General features: G+C 45.8%; 1 protein-coding gene across 1 annotated transcript in view; it reads left to right on the top strand.

Moving 5' to 3' along the window:
- LOC138583003 (polycystin-1-like) overlaps nt 1-20,896 on the top strand; it is a 569,194-nt gene that overhangs the window by 531,494 nt on the left and 16,804 nt on the right. Inside the window, exons 45-46 of the mRNA XM_069654860.1 lie at nt 11,788-11,922; nt 12,675-12,989. Of these exons, the coding sequence (XP_069510961.1) occupies nt 11,788-11,922; nt 12,675-12,989 (450 nt within the window). The remainder of the gene's footprint in view (nt 1-11,787; nt 11,923-12,674; nt 12,990-20,896) is intronic.

The following is a 20,896-nucleotide window of genomic DNA, read 5'->3' as shown; positions in this document are numbered from 1 at the left end:
GGGGATCAGGAGTAATCTTTCAAACTACAGGAAACATTATTACGCACGGCTAGCTGGAGTTAGGATGACTTATCTTGGGTACCGCTAGAGTCCGGAAGTTCCAATGCAAACTGTTCCGCAGCTTAGGGAACTGTGAAGAAAATTGCTTTTCCCTTGTGACCCGCTCATAGTTTTGCAGGATACAGCATAGCATATTTGATGTCCTTTCATCTTAGGGAGTTCGTAACTGATTTGAAGGTTTTTCTCTGTTCTTGGACCTGGGGGCTGAAGTCTGGAAATAGTTGAATCGTAGCTGAATCCCACAGCCGCTCGGCCATCTCTCTGACCGATCTGAGTAGCACATCCCTGTCGCGATAGTTAAAAATGCATGTTAATATAGGGCGTTCCGGTGCCCCAGGTGGAGGTTCAGGAGCGAGAGAGCGATGCACCCGTTCAACCAGGAACATCTTTGATACTGGGGGGGGGGTCCTAGACCTTCCTAAGAGGTCATTGTTTTTAGACGAGATACGTTTCACTGTTTGCTGCAGCTGCAAGACCTCATGTTGCAGAACTGACACCGTGTCCTCATCTTCACTAATCCTGTTTCAGCCTCAGTCATTCGACCACATTTGTTGTCAATTTGCACCGCTGAGATGTCAACTTTGCTGTTAGGGAGCCAATTTTCATGCCAAGTGCGTCTGTGCTATTTTTGAGGGTTAGCAGAGTCTGGTTGAGGGCCGCTACATCAAGCTGGGAGGATGCCCGCACTGCCGGTGGAGATGGCACCACGGTTTCTGATCTGGAATATTGGTCCATCTTGGTCTGTTTTTTGGGATTCCCCATATTAAATCCAGCACGGTCAATCAGCGCCATGAGGCGAAGAGGGTGCGGCCTGTGATGGGCTCCTTCAGGGGTTGATGCTGCACTGCATAGACTGCAGGTGGGATGTAGAATATAAAGGGCCAGCAACCTCTCCACCATGTTTAACAGAATTGGGCGCTGTAAGGGATCAATGTCGAGTGCACACAAGGTGAGAGCTCCCCCTGTAGTCAGCTCTCCGCACACGAAGCACAACCAAGCACGGACGTCAAACGGTGTACAGGCTTGTCGAGGACACCCACAGGGCGGGACTCAATGGCCCTCATAACGGGTCTGGCGGAAACCATGCTGGTAAAACTGCCGGCCGGACCCGTAATGATTTACTGCTGCCTGACTTGCCGCAATCACTGGGGGATAACAACCCCATCCTTCCGGGAAGTAAGGCACCGGTGCATGTTAATCCCCATTCCCATTTGCATCCCATAGGCCTCAATGGGAATGGGGATTACGGAAGCACCAACACCATTAATAACAGTGCTGGTGCTTCTGTGGAAGTCTGCGGGCAGGTGCCGTTCCGCATGCAGACTCGTAGTTTGCCGGTCCGGAAACAACAGTGCCGGTAAGCTTACTGGCACCATTTGCCAGTAGGCTTACCGGCACCATTGTTTCCAGACCGGCAAACTTGTAATGAGGACCAATGTTATCAGCCAGCACACACCTTGCAGCCCTCAGCAGTTATTTAAAAGAATTGGCCCTGCTGGCGTGCCACAGACCACAAAATCAACAATAGTCACTATCCCACCTACGATGTACCTTCTTCACCCCGGCTCGGGGTGGGGGGTCCAGACCGCAATCAGGTCGCATTGCAGGGGAGTGGGTGACCCGCTGCGTGCACCAATGCAATTAAACGTCCATTGGCAGCTCACCACACATACCGGGGTTAGAGGAACTGTTGGCCCTTGATAGGATAGGAGGGTCCACAACAGGGTGAACGGGTGCTGAGCCACCGGTTTGTAAAGTTATTGCAGGGCTTTTAATATCTCATATTTGGCAGTGGGGCGTCCCTCACTTCAGTCTGGGCCACGCCATTAGCCTCCCTTCTGCGTTTGTAATTCCTGACACCGGCCTCCGCGCAGGGACAGTTGGCAGCACACACAGTGCTCCAGCATGGCTGGAATAAAGAGGCGGGCAGCACTCGGGGAGCAAGCGCTCTACACACGCAGGGATGAAGGATCTGCAGAGGAACAAGGAACAAGGCAGTTGGAGAGGGACCACACCAGTGAGGCCACAGCGAGGCTCCGCTGAACCACAGAGTGGGCTGCATGTGGCAGCAGCAGGGGAGCCTCCAACGTTCCTTTCACTCTCGGGCACGGATCCCTCCACCAGCCTCCCCGCCATACCTGTAGCATTTATTTAGCTGCCCCAGACATTAGTGATGTCTAATCTTGCCTTCAGCAGGGTTATGCCAAACAGGAAGGTGAGGATATCTGAAAGGATATGCGGGCTAGTGCCGGAGCGATCTGAGGCAACGGCCATCTTAGTTGCTGAGCATCAGCGCCCAAGGAATGTGTGATCAACCAGTTTCAAAGAAACACATCAATGCTCTGGAATTGCCAGCAGTTTACAAAGCACTACAAGCATTCCAGGATCACTTAATGGGGAAAAATGTGCCATTAAAACAGACAGCAAAACAGTCATGACAAACAGGCTGGGACTCCCTCCCTACCTCTATCCACACTAGCACAGAACATTTGGAAATGGAGCCTTCACAGAGGAATACATCTCCAGGTACAACATGTTCATGGGGAACACAACTGCCTAGCAGACATGCTAAGCAGTAACACATATCAACCCTTAGAACACGAGTGGGAGCTACACTCGGACATACTAAACAACATTTTTACACGTTGGGGGCATGTTTCCACAGAAGGACTCCAAGGACCTGATTACCTGGGTTTCCTAGGCTGTTGATCTATCATGTCAGTCAGGTTGTATTCCTGTGGAGCTTAAACAGGCCATTGTTATCCCCTTTCTAAAAAAAGGTCACTGGATTCATCTGTACCTGTTAATTTCCACCTGTTCTCTTTTTTGCCTTTCTTTATGAAACTGTTGTATCCCCTCTGCTTTGGCTCAGGATGTGGTAACCGAAGGAGTGTCCTGGTGTCTGTAGTTGATGATATGGCCAGGCTGGTGGATGGTGGGGGAGTGGGTGCCCTGATAATGCTAGATCTTTCAGCGGCTTTCGATACTGTTGACCACTCTATCCTGCTGACCCACCTGGCCTCAGCAGGACTCTCTGGACCCGCCCTAGCGTGGTTTACTTCCTTCCTGGCTGAGAGTGGCCAATCACTTTCTCTTTCTCCCTTCTCCCTTTCATTCACTATCGTGTGGTGTCCTTCAAGGCTCTGACTTGTCTCCTATGCTTTTTAACAACTATATTCAGCCTCTTGTATGCCTCATCCGCTCCTTTGGCCTCCGGTGAAATTCATATGCCGATGACACCCAAATTCTGGTTCGCTTAGATCTTAACCAGGCGGAGGTGTCATTGTACGTATGGCAGTGCCTGATAGCCGTTAGGTGGTGGATGAACAGCAACTGGCTGAAGTTGAATGGGGACAGGACACAGGTTCCAGTAGTGGGTTCTCCTCCTAAACCTACACTCTGGACGTCGTCCTTTTGGCCTTCTGTACTCTGTGTTTTTCCTATGCCAGTGACAATGGTTAAGAACTAAGGAGTGTCTCTCTCTCTTTGTCAATTTCAATGCCCCCTTGGGTCAGTACAGTTTATAAAGCTGGTCACTTTCACCTAAGGTTACTGTGCAAGGTTTTGCCATTTTGCCTAGCCATTTATGTCCTACGGTAGTGTCCTCACTAGTTCTCAGCCGAATTGATTATTGCAACAGTGGCTATAGGTGTTGCAAAATCTTACTGCCCGAGTGGCTACCAACTCAACCTACGGCCCCCATATCACTCATGTTTTGCGCTCTCTCCACTGGCTCCCAGTGGCCAGACAAATTGAGTTTAAATCTCTTTGCCTGGTTCCTCGGGCGTATTATCACCAGGGAGACAACCATCTCCAAGATAACCCTATCTTGCTGGTCGGGTTCTCTGCTCTGGCATTGCCTGCCTAGTTTTGATCACTAAATTGGACTTTTCCAGGGTATGGGCCGCACATTCTCAATTGCCGCTGGCAAGTTGTGAAGCACTCTGCTCATTGCGCTTAGGCGTACTCAAAACCACTTCGACGCTCTCTGAAGACGCTACTCTTTTAGGTTAGGTACTGTGCAGTCCTTCTACATGCTTCTTAGTGCCACAAAACCCTTGGGTTAACATGCACTGTACAAATGTAGCTAACATAACATAACAACATACTGTGGATCAGTTAGTCAGGGATATTTGCATATGTTTTTCCTCTAACCCCACTCTTGAAGAGAGTAATCTACAAAATGCACCAAGAGCACTTGACAATGATTCTAATCGCACCAATGTGGGCACATCAAACATGTTATTTGATCCTCAAGATGGCAATTTACACACCTCTGAAACTAACATGCCTGTAAAACATGTTTCAGAATCAGGGGTTAATCCGACATCTACAGAAAACAAATTCAGCAGCTTAGCTCGTGAAGTCATAGAGTTTGGACATCTTAATTTACCAGCTAGATGCATGGAAATATTAAAAGAAGCGTGTAACACTAACACTAGATACTGCTACTTTAACAAATGCAAAATATTTTTAGTATGGTGCAGAAAGTCAAATGTCAATCCAATTGAGTGTTAGCCATCACATATAGTGCACTATCTACTATACTTGTTAGATTCATTGAAAGTGCATTTAGCTGCATTGTCTGCACATCCAACATCGCAAAGCAAAGTTTCATGGTGGAAAGGCCCAATTCTTAAGACTTCCTGGAAGGAATAAAACAGATTAATCCTACAACTGCTACCCCACCCACTGGTTGAGATTATAATGTTTTCTTAGGCAAGCTCATGGGCCCACCTTTTGAACCAGTGCATAAAGCATGTCTCAAAGACCTCACTTACAAGGTCGCTTTCCTTATAGCCATTGCATCTGTTAGGAGAGTAAGTGAGCTCAAGGTGTTATCTGTGACAGGAACCTTTTGTCACAATACATAAAAACAAAGTGGTCAAGGGAATGCATCCTCACTTCTCACCAAAATACATTTCTAAGTTCCATGTCAACCAATCCATTGAATTCCCACAAAACTCTGGGGCAGAAAGCACTCCATACACTAGATGTTCGAAGGGCAGTCATTTACGACCTTACTAAAACAAAACCACTCAGGAAAACAGCCCAATTTTTTGTGTCTCTAGCCGCTGAAAGAGAAGGGGATCCTGTCTACAAAGGCTACCATTTTTAAATGGATTGTAATATGTATACAACAGTGTTACACGGAATTGTACGATCGGACCGACAAAAAAGGTCTGATCGTACAGACAGTCAGACAAATACTACCACCAAAGGTTCGAACACCAAAAGTTCGAACCTTTGGTGGTAGCATTGTAGGAAAGTATAAAAAAAAAAGACTGCGGGGGCTGCGGGGGTGTCTCCCACAACACCCTGCTTACTATACTGTGTGGTATAGTGAGCGGGTGTTGCGGGGGAAAGCTCTGCAGCTCCCGAAAAAAAGAAAAGGACCCTGCGGTGCCAGTTCCCGATCACAGAAGTGAAAGGGAACAGGCGGTGCAGGGACAGAGCCTGAAGAAAAGGTAAGTAGGGTTTGTTTATGTTGGGGGTGGGTGTGTATTGAGGGTTCGGGTGGAGGGTGTGTTGTGGGTGTGGGTATGTAGGGGTTTTGAATATGTGTTCACATGGGAAATGTACGAGCCTTTTGTGGTTCGTACATTTCACATGCAAACTGTTCGGCCGCAGGAAAATCAGCCGCGGTCGGATCACGTAGATCCGTATTACACTCTATCAAAGAAAACACTACCATTTAAACCTAAAGCTCACTCAACACATAGTACAGGTTCAACTCAGTATTCATTGGCAGCTACATGGAGTTCAGAAAATACTTTCACAAAGCATTGATGTACAAACCAGAAATGAATCACTGGTTGGATAAGCAGTGCTGAAACATTTATTTGTCTCTGTTCCTTCTATCAACCCACCACCTTCGTCTGGTACAGATTGCTAGTCTATGCAAAGCTTGTGATTCTAAGCAGATCTGCAAGCCTCCGAAGAAAAACATGACATCCCTGTAATCGTCTTTCTGATGCTTGAATGTGCTTAAATTCACATGCACCCACCCATCCTCCCATCTTTGACAGTAAATGTTACCAGAGACAAGAGATTTAATGCTGGTTTTCAACAAAGGTCCTCACATTCATACTTCACTATTCACTTCATACAGCCCCAGGTCAGAAAAATAACAATCTGAAGACCTCAATGCATGAAGGATCATGGGCACATTACACGTCACACTAGGGATAGTATTACAGAAAGGCCCCATCAATGTTCCTTTTCAAAATTAAAAAGAAATCATGCAATGCTCTGCACCAACCACTAGATGTCAACCTATCAAAACCATGAGAATCTAAGCAGATACAAGCATCAGAAAAACGATTACAAGTATGTCATGTTTCTCATAAATATGGGAAGGTGTGAATGGGTGATGAAATTGAACTACCAAAGTTAGGTCGACCAAAATTACAATAAAAAAACTGGATTCAATGAAACTGCATAGAACCATAGCCAAAAGATCTGTAGCGACTCACACTAGAGACCTCTGTTCTGTGATCTACCTGAACAGCAGTTTCTATACACAAATGCTGGCTATTGCCTGTGAACATGGAAAGGGGTGCAGGCCACTATTTGTTTGACTTTTCTTTTCTGGCTAGAGGGACTCCCCCTGCAACTCTGTTGTTGGTTTGCTGATATTGATAAGTCATACTACTATCAGGGAAGGAGTGTTTTCTCATAATGGAAAGAAGATGTATTTTAACTTTAGCACCAAAACGTAAAGTGTGTTATTTTCATGCAAAACTTTTCATAATAAAATCGTATTTACACAGATGAATGATGTAGAGAACGCCATATAAGATAAGTGTAACAGTGTTATTTTGCCTAAAACATATTCACCTGCTGTAAGGTATAAATTAAGAATTTGATCATTGGTTCCCAAACGATTCTTGAAACCCCTACTAAATGTTATCTAAAATGATGTTTACCAGCAACCAATTACTCAATCTTTCGTGAAGTAATTTCTCAAACTGTTTAGTGGATGTATCAATCAAACAGATTGTTCTATATGACACAGGTAGGGTCTTATCTTTTTTCAATATTGTAATGATGACTGTCCAAATTTGGGAGGTATCAGTACAGTCCTGGCAATTGAATTAATCACAATAAAAAGCAAAGGCACCAAAACATCAGATGTATCTTAAAAATGGTTGATCAGTAAATACTCTGCGCCCCCACTGCAATTAGAGGCTTGTGCTGTTGAGATGTCCAAACCTTCATCCAACTCAAAGGCCATGTGATCTTCTGTGGTGACATTAGGTACAGAAGCGTTATCCATATCATTTGAACTAAACCAAATAGAATGACATCTTGATCTTTATAAATGCCTGAAAAGCAAGTTAGCCATTTGCCAGCTTCTACATGAACTACCGGAAATGGCAGTGACAATAGTTGCAGAATAGGGTTTGGCTACTAAGCACCAGAACCTTTTGAAGTCTTTTTCTGTGGATGCCCTGGATGGTTTTTCCTAAGATAGGACATTGTACTTCCTTTTTTCCACATTACATGAGGCTTCATAAACTGTTCCATAGGGCATATATTAATACAGGTTTCCCAGCTCTACATTCAGCACCATACCACCACCTTTTCTCCCTTAGATCATTCACTTTGCCGTAAGTGCCTATGCATTTTGGTTCTATTATAAAATGAAATAATGAAAGAGATTATCAATGAAGGATCTCAGTTCACTTGAACGTGACATTACTTCAGCATTGGTAGATGTTAGGGCCATTCAAAAGTGAACATTTAATCTAGTGATTCCTATGTTAGTCCTTTTATATTTTTTGACATAGTGATCTTGGCTTGATATTCCTGAAAATAAGGCTTAGATCCGCTTTTGAATGATGAAAAAGTGCAATCAAGGGGAGGGTGGCACTATTTACGCATTGATGGGGGGCAATCCCTATTAAAGCATTGATGAAGGGGGAGGCTGTCACTATTAAAGCATTGATGGATGGGGAGGCTGCCACTATTAAAGCATTGATGAAGGGGGAGGCTGTCACTATTAAAGCATATATGAAGGGGGAGGCTGTCACTATTAAAACATTGATGAATTGTTATGTCGGCTAGCTTTGCACAATCATCACCCCATACAGTAAAATAATCAATGACTAACTCTCCTGTATAAAAGATTAAAAGATGTTTTTCCTGCGATATCATACTTATTACTTATTTCTACCTTTGACTACATAAATCTCTCACTTGCACAAAAATACCAAAATACCAGGAAACTTAAGCCCTTGATACAATTCCATTCTCGGGGCATTTCAATTGTACCTGGCAAATAAAATTGATCTCCTTGAATTCCTGTCTATACTTTTACCAGATTTGCTTCTTAAACTACTACACATAGCATAGCTAGTAAGCCTAAACATTCTCTAGGGTTAGATGTATGAGAGAAATTGGCAACACACAGTACCATCTCTACTTTCAGAAAAATGTCCAGCATGAGTACTTTATTAGTTGAAAAGCTAATGAATTTCTCACAGGTGACCTCTAAAGAAAAGGAAATCCGTGCACATAAACCTCTTGAACTTTTTTTAGGAGCTGGGAGCTGGTTGAGCTATTCACACAAAACCATTAATATAGAGAGCTTCTGTGGCCCAGGTTGTCTATAAATGAATGATGCTATATAGAGCAAATAAATTAAGAAGAATATTGTTTCATAATCTACCCTTGATGCCAGCAATATTCCATGATAAGAGTTCATAAATGTGGAGATGATACAGAGACCTTCTATTCGTTTGTTCGTACCCAATATGGTAAGTTCCATTCATATGTGTGCAATTAAGTCAGACATACTGGTGCAATTAATTCCACATTGATCACTAGACAGTGTGGTGCCTCCTTTTGGCATATTACCGCATCTTAGAAACTGGTGACTCTCTTTCTCTTAGATCACAGGTAGTACTAAAGGCACATTAGTGGCATTGGGATACTGAATTGCCAAGGTTTTTGGTTGGGCGTATTTTCTAATTTAACAAAAGTCAAATAAGGTATGTGTTTCTTTGTTTGCCTATCAACTCAAGTGGAAGCACTGCTCTGGTACCTTTCTTGATTTGACTACAGAAGTCTTGGCAAGCACGTTTTTAAGACAGATTATCATTTTTGGGGAATTCTGTAGGCCATTTCTAGGGTCCCCTTAACTTTGGCTTTCTTCCCCTTCTCTTTTGTGGATCAATGACCTTTTTCTGGTGGTCTGAGGTACTTCTACTGAAGTCCTCCTGCCATTGCGGCCCTTTTTGCTCCTTAAAAGTATATGGTTTTAGGTTAGCCATAAGGCCCACAGAATCAGGAGGTTATTCTTAAGCACCACATTTGTGCCTCAGGGTGATATATCACCCTACATTGGTTTTAGGGGACAGGCTAGTGGCATCTATTAATTAGTTTTTGCTTCACCAAGGATACAAGGCCATTTACCATTTTCACTCCCAGTGTACCTTTTTGGTATTCATTGTGGTAGAAATGTTTTTGAAGTATTTCTCTCAGCCATTTTGTTTTAGGGGATTCCAGGGCAACCACAAGGCAGGACTAAAGTGGCTGTTATGCACACATGGGCTCTTTGTGAGACAGTCAGGCACACTCTATAGTCGTTTGAACTGGTGTATTCCAGTCGCTGACCTTGGGCGTGCCACATCACATTCTGGGGTTGAGTGGCGGATTTAGGATTTAACTAGATTGCCTTCCTAGCTAACCCTATGTTTTAGCCTACTACTGGGATTTGGGGGGATGGCTTAGGTTAGCCCCTGTCTATGTGGGTATAAGGAGCGGAGACCCTGTTACTACATTTAGTTATGGTCCATTTGTGCTGGAATTTTTGGAGATAGTATCTGTTGGAGGATTTCCTGCTACCTCTTTAGGCCCAGGACTGGCCATGCAGACTGATCCCTGTCTCCTGGGCTGATCTGCGGCGGCTGGTTGTACTTTCTAGGCCTCAACTCTCCTCCTGCTAGCTCCCCTTGTGTGCTCTGTCAGGCCTTCTGTGCTGGGGCCATTACCAGGCTATCTTACCACTAGCTTACCGCCTCAATGCTGGTCACGGAAGTTGCCTGAAAGGGTGTTGAGACTCCAGCACTGCAGCTCATCTGTACTGCAGGACTTTCCTGGGTCTCCCTAGCATAACCTTCATCGTGAGAACATTTTCTATGTCTGTGAACAGTTTCTTTGTCCTTTGGGCAACTAGAACTCGCTTTGCTTGCTGGGTTCTCCTGCCTTTTCAAAGACTTCTTGACCACTAGTTTTGCGTCTGGATTGACTCCAAGAAGGCTATTTGTTATTTTCCATTGCTTGGTCATTGCCTAGGGTTCAGGTCCCTGGGAGATAGCATCCTGTATACCACAGCGGGTAAATAAACGTTGTACTTACCGGTTTGTTTAGCCTTCCTGGATTCAACTTTTCAGGAACCATTACCATGAGTATGTACCTCTGGGACCTGGGGTGGTGGGTTATTCTTACCCTTGGGAATCCTTTGGTCCGTGGTTATCATTATTTTCAGACTGGTCTCAACCACATTTTCCCATTGGTTTCCATGGGGCCTTTGAAACAATTCATTGGGGCTCGTCTGGTCCACAATGGGGTTGTTTGCTACCGAATCATCTCATGTGTGGTAGAACTGGGACTTACCGGTCTTTTCCCCATAAAGTGGATTTCGTTATTGACTTTGTCTCCTTGATTTTAATGGGGAACATTTGCTGAAAGTCTGCAAAGTGACTTTGGTCATAATTAACTGCCCATTGTCATTGTTCTTGAATCCAGTTTGGGGTCCAGTGAGTGTTAGGCCAGCCAAAGACTGGCATGTTAGCTTGCACATGTGATTGTTAATGTATTTTGAAAGATAGGGAATGCCTGATTACACGATTACTAATCCTGGTGACATTGTATCTATTTTTCCCCTGAAGTGAAATACCTCAGGGCTCTCAGCCTAAATGTCTTTTGGTGGCATGTGTCTGCGTTTTAATAAGGTTAATACTAAATCCTTGCCCCACTGGCCCTTAATTTAATGTGATACGTGTGTTCGTATTTTCCAAATACTGTTTACTAGTGGTCTAGTAATACTGTGACTTCGTTGGTTTCCTCATTGGAATCTTGTTTTAACTATCATTACTGTGTGTTTTAATGTCTTGTCCCCTTCTCTTCTCCCCTTTCCACCCCATTATATGTAATGTGCCCATCTCCAGCTAGTGGCCCTACCATATCATATTGATGTGGGATGTGTCTTTATGGCATTTACTGTTTTAATAATGCTCTATGTATATGTTAACAGTGTTATGTTTACTTAAGTACTTATTTAACGGAAAGAGGTGTATTTATGTTTACCTAAGAAAAGCCGTACATTTTTCAGCATACCAATGTTGTGTATTTTCTATGCTAAGTTTGTGGATTAATTGTACCTTTGTGTCAGCCTATATCCACTCCCTGGAGTTAAGCCTAACCGCTCTACCTTCCCTAAGAAAGTTTTGGCTTCCCTTTTGGGTTGGGTGTCCTGCCCACCTTACGGTTAGCGGTCGTACGGCCCTCAACAGTAGTGTTGGGCAAAACACATATGCATGCTCAATACCCTGTGGTCCAATGATTTGATTTTCAGATTGTTTTTTGGGGAGTCAGGGGTTGGGGGGTCTGGAGCGACGTGTCAGCCTGGACATCTTTTGGTGTTGCTCCCACTTCAGTTGTCCTTTGCTAATCTTTCTCACTGTTCTCCTCCGACTATGTCCTCCCTCCTGGGTATAGATGGTCCGGCAGCTGCGGTTTATCAGACGATGGTCAGTCTTTGGGAAGACCTTCAGCCTCGCCCTGGGAGAGCTACTATCAGCCACTTCTATCCTCCTGTTCCTGCTGCTCGTCTATGCTCAGTGTGGATATCTAGTGAGTAACACAATCAATAGGAACAAGAGATGTGTGCAGGAGACCGAGGGTGCAATTGGAAGCAAGATGTCCATTGCATGGGAAAGCCCCAGATTAGAAAAGCGCTGGCGAGGCGGAGGGGCTCTAAGATAGGTTTGGTAAATGGATGGCTACCAAGTTAACTGTAGCCAAAACTTCAATAATTAGATTAATAGAATAGGAGGCTTGGTTATGAAAATTCACAGCCCTGAAGGAAAAATCAGTGCAATAATGTCAAGACTAAACAATGAGAAGTGATTGTATGCTCGAAACGCAAGGGCCTGGTTGGGTGAGATTAAGACCCAGAAATTAATTTTCATGTGGCTCTTTCGAGCCCAACAAGACCATGGCATGGGTTTCAAAAGTAGATTGCCCATCCATATACGCACCTATGTCAGGAGTATTGCGGGACAACACGATTCTAGAATCAAAGGGAGAGGTTAACCTGTGTTAGTGTACATGCCCATGTAGGGTATGAGTGGGCGTGCGGAGTGGACCTGAGCCAGAGTGGATAAATGATTTTGGTTTCAACAAGGGCATGACAACATCAGAAGCATTTGACTGCTTCAGCCTACCTTTGGTAAAGAGGAAGTTTTGCTTTGTTAAGGCCAGAGGGGTTATCAAGCACACCTTACCATGTTCATTCATTCTTCTCCTTGGTGTGGGGGTGGGTGGTGTGTGCTACTCTGTTGCTGGGAAGCAATAAATAACTTTTATTTCTTCTGAAATTACAGGCATTCTCTCACACAAATGCAGAGTTCAGGACATTCCATGCAGCCTTCTTCACTCTCCTCTCAGTTCTTCATGGGAGGGTGAGTCTACGGCCCCTGTGCCAGGCCTCCCCTGCCTTTGGTGGTGCCTTCCTTCTCAGCTATGTGGTCAGCATCCTCGGAATTGGCAGTCGGCTCCTGTGCATAGTCATACTTCGCAGCTACCATATCGTGCATGCGGACATGTACAGACCCACCGTCGAACCACAGGATTATGAGATGATAGAGTTCTGCATGAAGCGGTTCAAACTCTGGCTGGGACTCAGCAAAGCAAAGGAGGTGAGATGGGAGTGGGTGCCTACTCTGGGAAGGAAGGCCTACCTCTGAGGGGAAGGGCGAAGCCCTTGTTAAGTTGGATCGTGTACAGCCGAGAGAGAGGGGGGTCTGCCCTTTAGTAGAGGGATATGGTTTGGTGCTGGAAAGAATCCTGAATGAGCTTAGAAAGAAGACGACCACTCTCAGGTGGATAGGGTGAGACGGGATACTACCCAAGGAAAAGGTCTATGCAGACAGAGAGAGGCCAGTTCTCAGAGAGCAGGTCTGGCACAGAGGAAGTCACCAGTGCTGAAGGCGAGTTAACATGGTTAAGGCTACCTGCCCTAATGGTGACCCACCTTGAGGGAGATGACCCAGGACTGAAAGCGATGAGTCTGATTGAAGGAGCTGCCATGTTTGCTTCAGGAGTGCATCAGTGTGAAGGGAGAGGAGAACGTGCTGAAGGAATGGGGAATGTGCATACGAGGATTTGATAAAATGGGATGTGTTTGTCCATTGTATTTTGTTATATAAAGCCTATGTTGGCTATATGTATAATAAAACAAAATTAAAAAATAAATAAGAGGATTTCCAAAATCTACCTTTGGGTGCATTTTGGGAGGCCAACCTATTATGGTGAACTGGGAGACTCTGAGATCTAGCTAAACCCATTCAAGGTAAGGTAGCAGAGCGCAAAGGCAGTCTCAGGAAGGGTGTGAGAGTGGTCTAGGGCTACAATGAGTCCACAAAGAACAACACCAATAATTTCGGCCAGACAGGTAAGTACAAAAACATTCAATGATTATTTAGGCCTTTAAAATACACAACACGCAAGTGCTCTGATCCCGGCATGCCCCGGCGTGAGCTGAGAGAAGCATGAGCAGAGGTGTGAAAACGCCAGAGAATTCACAGTGGCTTGCCCTGCTCCAGGACCTCGCCTAAGGGTATTGTAGCGTTTGTACCCGAATAACCAGCGTTCTGTTTAGGTACGTTATTCACTCTCTTTATTCATTATATGTGTGAGCAGAGGGATGATGCTACGAACGCCCCACCCCACGTATGATAGCAGGACTCAATAACATCTATTACGGTTGGGAAGGGGCATGCAAGCAGTGGATATATAAAACATCAATTCTCCAGCATGGAATATGGACTGTTAAGCTAGAGAGAGCATTCCTTCATCATCAAGCCAATTCCCAGGGCAAGTTGATGTTTATTTTGAACCAATCTCTGCCATTCCTGGACTCTCCATTCTGCTTGGGCCTTTGCATAAGTAATAAAGTCATGCCTCTATTTTTCCATTCTATTTTTATTAATTTGCTATGTTTGCCAGGTTTTCCCATTTACTTTTCTTTAATGCTAATGCACTACGTTGTGCCTGTGCATTTTCCTTCTTTCAATTGCAGTTGTCATTTTTATAACCTATGCATCTGTCCATTTTGCACCAATAACATTGTACATGCCCATTCTTTGTCCCCCAAGTAATGTGCAGAATGAGACTTGTCTTCTTTTTTGGCATAAAAAGGCCGCAGACTTATTTCCGCAACATCATAAAAAACACTGTAGTGAAAATAGTTCTGAAGATGCAGCGACTGCTCCGTGTCCAACAACCTGCTTCCCCCTTTCTTTCCACAAGGTCCTCCGTAGGCACAACTCTCCCAACCCTTCATGTCTGTGCCTTGCCTGCCTTTGCAGGTGTTCTTGGGTGGGGAGAGTGCCGTTTCTTTGGGGGAAGCTGAGCCCTTATTGTCACCACCAGACGCCCCTGCCGCTTAGGCTCCCAAGAGGCGCTGGTCTGAAAAGAGCGAAGACCCTTCCGGCTTTCTCCTTGCTCATTCGGAGTCTGTCTCTTGTGCTTGGTTGCTCAAACACCGCCACATCGCCTCGCCGACCTGCGACGTCGACGACCAGGCCTTGCCCCACCTCTATTCCTCTTGTCGGGTGGGTGGGTGGAAAACGGAATCCTTCCTTTTTCTCCCGGTGGGCATCCATTGGCAGGGGCTGGAAACTGCCTGCTGCAGGGCGGCCGCCCGTTATATGGAGCATCCCCTGTCCCTTTCCTTTGTTCGCCCTTCGCGAGCTTTTGCCTGACTCGCCGCGCTTTGGTGGGCACCCTCCCGCTTACCCAGGGGGTGGGGGGACGGAGGAGGAGGACCTCGCACAGGTTATCACTTTTAGAAATGCTCTAAATGTGTATGCACCATGACGTTGTCCTCTGCTTTGCACTTAGGATGTGTTTTGGGGAGGCCTAACACTCGATACAGGGTCTGGGAGCGGTATGGGTAGGATTCCCTGGGTCCTGGGCCACTGGAGGCCTAGGCAAGTAGACTGCTAAATTGAATCTACTTTCACTATTAAGAACTAAAACAAGAGGCAGAGTTAACAATGCCGGCCCATGTCTACCGGACCCATAGAAATAATGAGTTGAAACTATGGAGTCTAAGTCTACCATCCTAAAACCCCAACATCACATCCCGCCCGCGGGTGCAGCAGCCTGTCCAGCGGGACGCCGAGGGGTTGCCCGTACTGCAACACCCCTTTGCGAACTCAAAGTATGCATTTCCCTGCACATGCACAGTAAAGAGAGCTCCAAGATGGCGGACTCTCTTTCCACATAGATATTTACCAAGCAGGAGAATCGGTAAACACACCTGAGTCCCTCAGAGTCTTATGGTGTAACCAATCCCCAGCCAGAAATGATTATAAAAAAACAAATGCAAGTTGTAGCCACACACCTGACCCTGGGAGAGGGAACGAAGCCCACAATAACCCATCAGCCAATGTATGGGTGTTTGTGGTAGCAGAGCAGTGAGGAGAGCTGGAGGAGCAGAGAGAGCCTCTTAGGAAAGAATTGTATTTTTGGAGTTATGTGTCCCTACCTTTCTGTTGCCCTAAATGTTTTGCTGGCTTCCTTGCTTTTTGACTTATATTTGCGGCCCAATAGACTTAAACTGACTGTGAACCCTGTTTTTTGCCCTTAGTAGCTGTCATGGCCACCATGGCAGGTTGTTTTTAAGCACGCCATTTTGGTCCCAGCGTAATTCCATCATGCTGAAAGTGTGTTTTGGAGAAGGCTGGTGGCAGTAGAGATTTAGTTATGGTTACACCAGTGTTTTAGTAACTTTTACTGCATTATGAGGTTGATAATGCACTTTTCTTTTCTTTTATTTATTTGTTTTAGATCGCACCTAACACCTTACCAAAAATATAAATATTAAGAAGAGCTCACATACCATTCAATTAATATTCAACAGACAATGACATGTAGTTTTAAGCACTGCTCCTGACTGTTTTGTTTTGGAGCATCCATTTTTCTATGTGAACCAGGAGGCACTGCCAAACTGGATCTTTTATTGACATTGGCTCATTGTGAGCCCACAAAGGCACCATTGCTTTTAGTTTAAAATGGCGTAGACTGCAAAGTCCTCTAGACTTCCCAATCTACAGCCAGTGTGGATGGATTGGCGTGTTTTGGTATTATTTTGGGCCACCCAAATTCGCTGGCCATCAAAACATTTGCATGGTTGCCTCTGATGTGACTGGAGGGTTTGTTTAGGGCATCTCCTAGGTAAATGCATTATCAATGGGAGATGTTGTTAAGAAAGAATAACATTTTGGGGAATTTTGTAGGGCATTTTTAAGGACCCCGTGACGTTTTGCTTTTCCCCTCTCAATATTAGTATCAGTACCCTTTTTTGGTGGTCATAAGTACTTCTCTTGAAGTCCTCCTGTGATTTTAACCATGTATCACTCATTTTGACTATATGGTTCTGGGTAGCCCTGAAGACTCCCAGCCCAAGGGGTGCTTCTTAAGCATACCATTCGTGACATAGGATGATTATAGCACAACACATTGGTTTTATGAGGTAGGCTGCAAGCAGATGTTAATTAACTTTGGCTTCATCAGGGGTGCAAGCCGATTTACATCAATGTTAGACCAATATACCTTTTTTGAATCCACTGGGGTAGTTCAGCTCTGGACCATTTTTTAGGCCTTTCTTTACTCGGGGCAACCATGTGGAAGGCCTTAAATGGCCATTCTGCACACCCGGGCACCTTGTCAGCCGAGTGTGGCATCCTCGATATCGGATTTGACTGGTTTAAACTAGTCATAGTCCTTGTGTTGTACATATTACATCCTGTGGGGGTGGTCCGGGTTGGTTATCAGATTTAGGGGCCAAACAGATGGTCTGGCCTCCTACCGATTTCTCCCTAGACACCTTTTGTATGGGCTGGCTTAGGCAGGCCGCTTTCAGTGGTGGTATCTAAGGGGAAACCTTGTACCTATGCCCAGATCTGTACTGTAATTTTTGGAAGAAGCAGGCAGCTTACCCACTGGAGAAATTTCCACTGTTGCTGCATTTTAAGGACCAGATGCAACCATTCTGGCTGGATGCTGAGGCCTGGGATGATCTCTTGTTTTGAGCTGTGGCTTCTGGTCGTCCTTGCTGGGCCTTCTCCAAACTCCTGCTGGCTACACTTGTCGTACGGATTAAGCCTTATGCGCTGTGACTGTTTCTAGGCAGTTTAACCACCTCTTCCTTCTGTTAACTGTAGAGGGGATTGACCTTGTTGTTGGTCACTGCTGTCAACTAGAAGGGTGTTGAGACTCCAGTGACCTACCTCACCGCTCTTCTGGGACTTCCTAAGTCTCCCCGACTACAGTCTTTTTCACGGGACTTCCTTCTGCTGGAAGGCACAATTTATTTGTCCTTTCCGCTTCTCAAACCAGTTTGCTAGGTTCTCAAACTTTTCAGTAGTCTTCCTCGCAGCTGTACTTGCTTCTGGCGTGAGGGGCTCTTCTCTAGGAAAGCTGTTATGTATTTCTTCAGTCGTTGGCCCTGTGTTAAAGTCCCTCGGAAGTTGCATGCTAGAAAATAAGCCTCATCCTCAGTGGGTTTTTTAGTGTTCCTAGAACAGACGTTTGGTAAGCAAATACTGTGAATACTTCCCTCTGGGTCCATGGAATGGTGGGTTATTTGATGTACTCACCCTCAGGAGTGCCTGTGGGTCCATGGCCACTGATGGGTCTTAATCTCACTGTCCCATTGGCTTCCATGCCATTGGGACGTCTACTGCTGTCCTTCATCTTCTCCTGGGGGCTCCTGGTTGTTGGAATTACCTTTGGAACTCTTCATTGGGGGTTTCCCCTGGTCCTCCTTGGGGTTATGTGCTACCAAATTAACACCTGTGGGGTCGAACTGGGGCTTACCTGCATTTTCAGCTAAAAGGCAGATTGACTACTGACAATGTCCCGTTGATTTCTATAGGATCATTTTACTTGTCTGAAACTCCTCTAAAGCGACTTTAGGGGTACATACTTTCACCCTTTACATCCTCCCTGCATTCAGTTTGGCTCCAGTGAGATTTAGGCCAAAGACTGGATTTTTAGCTCCGACCTGTGATTTCTAATGTATTTTTAAAGTCATTCTTTCCCTTTCTAAGTGAATGAATACTGTAACTTAGTTAGTGTTGTCATTGGGATTCTGTATGGCTAATTTAACTAGTGTGCCTACCACCAGATAGTGGACCTACACAATAAAATGAGTAGTGTGTTGGCTCTTTATGATGTGTACTGTTTTTATAATACACTATATATTGTTTACTGTGTGTTTTGTTTATAAAGTTCTTATTGAACTAAAATAGGTCGATATAGGTGTAACATCATACTTTTGTGTCAGCCTACATCCCCTACCTAGATTTTAAGCTTGACTGCTGCGTCCTTCTACCAATTTAAGAGCGGTTTGGCTTCCCATTTGGGCTGGGTACTCTGCCCCCACCTTAAGGTTGGTGGTTGTATACCCTGCAACAGAGGCCTGTGCAAAAACCGCCATCGGAGGAGATCATGTGCCTTCCTCAGATCTGTACCTGATTTTCTGGAAGACTACTGCTGAGGATGGCTTCTGCTAAGGACCTTGGTGTGGCCATACTGGTTGGACCCGGGTTCCTTTGTCCTTTGTCCTTGCTCTATGCTCCTCCTCTGCTAGTGGAATCCAATTCTGGGCTTTGCCTTAGCTTCCAGCCATTCTCAGCTGGATGAACTGGCTGTAACTTCATGGGACATTTTCTTGGCCTTTGCTGTGCAGCCTCCCTGGCAAACCCTTTTGGCCTAAATGCCTTAATGTTGGGGGCCACAGGGGGTTTCTGCTGCCTCATCTCATCCCCGTTCTTGGGACTTCTGGGGTTAACTCCTGCCGTTGCCTTCATCACAAGGCTGTTTCTTGCTGGCTGTCTTTTCCTTCCTGACCCTCTGAGCTTGGTCAGGTTCTTCTGTGCTTCTCTCACCATCTTTGCAGATGCTAATGCTTCTGCCTGGTGGGCCACTGTTTGTAGTTCCATTTGGTCTTTTGGATCCTTGTTCGAGTCTCGACTACACAGATTGCTCAACGCCACTAGCGAGACCTAAACGCAACACCCAAACACTTACCTGCCATTACTGGGAATAGTCTCTGGAACCAGTGTTTTGAGTACTTGATCCTGCAGGTAGGTCCACTTCTTGGGTATCCCGAGTCCGAGAGCATATGGATTTGTAAGACCCACTGCAACATCTGAAAGTGCGAGTCGCCAGCCGCAAACCTCAGGTACTTTCTGTGCTTGGGATGAATCGGCACATGAAAGTAAGCTTCCTGTAGGTCCAGAGACACCAACCTGAAGTTGAAAGGCCTGGAGGACTTGAGAAGGAGTAACCATCTTGAACTTGTCCTTCCTGAGAAGTTTGTTCAACCAACGCAATTCCATGATGGGTCTCAATCCCCAGTCTTTCTTCGGAATCAAAAAATAAGGGGAATACCATCCCTTGTTCCTCTCGGCTACAGGCACCAGTTCTATAGCGCCTTTCTCCAGCAAGGTTAGGATTTCCTGCACAAGGAGCGGATCCGGAAGCTTCAAAGAGAGCTTCCCTGGTGGATTGTCGTGAGGCCGCTGAAGGAAGGCAAGGCAGTAGCCGTGGGCTATGGTATCCAGAACCCACGCATCTGAAGTAATGGCTCGCCATTCTTCGAGATGCTGAGACAGTCTGCCCCCAACCGGTGAACCATGGGACAGGGCCTCATGACTGTTTGGAAGTGGCTGCGGCAGTGCCTGAAGGCAAAGAGGCAGCTGCCTCAGCGGCTTTGGCACCACGATTTCCCCGACCACCATGGGTACTTTTTCGCTGGCCCCTTTGACTGGCGGCCCTTCTCGTTCTACCAAAGGAGGAGTAGTAACGAAAAGTACCGCCCCTCCATTGCTGTCCCCTAGGATGAAAAGGTGGAGGTTGACGCATTGCTGCGCTTAAAGATTTAGCCACAGCTTTCGAGGTCTGCAACCTCTCAAGACTCTCGTCAGCCTTGCTGCCAAACAAATGTGCACCATCAAAGGGCATGTTCAGAAGACGAGCCTGCACATCCGGAGCAAAACCTGACTTCAGCAACCACGCAAATCTGCGTATAACGGTGCTCGCAGCCATGGATCGGCTAACACTGTTGGCCGTATCCAAACCCGACTGAAGGGATTCGCACATGGCATCCTTGCTGTCTTGAACGAGAGCAAGGAACCCATCCCTTTCTTCACCGTCGGGAATATGCTCAGCCGCTAAAGAAACACAGTTCCACAGATTGTGTGAGAACCTTGCCAAGGCACAAGTGGAATTGGCCGATTTCAAGGCCATGTTCCCAGCAGAAAATACCTTCCGGGCCCAACCGTTGAAGCGATTGTCGTCCCTATCCCGAGGGATGGTAGGGTACGCCGCCTGACTCGAGGTGGCCGTAGCCACCTGAAACACCAAACTCTTGGGAGTGGGGTGAGTAGATAAATCGCTGGGGTCGCTAACGGAAGGGTGGTACTTCTTTGTCAAAGATTTATTAACAGCCGGAAGAGATTCCAGGGACTGCCAAGCAGCTGCCACCCTTTTCTGTAAGGTGAGATGAAATGGTAAAAACGGGTCAGAGGAC

This window comes from Ambystoma mexicanum, chromosome 3q, assembly GCF_040938575.1.
Source record: "Ambystoma mexicanum isolate Mex_15411 chromosome 3q, UKY_AmexF1_1, whole genome shotgun sequence".
NCBI classification, from domain to species: domain Eukaryota; kingdom Metazoa; phylum Chordata; class Amphibia; order Caudata; family Ambystomatidae; genus Ambystoma; species Ambystoma mexicanum.
This window is presented reverse-complemented; position numbering and strand designations above follow the sequence as displayed.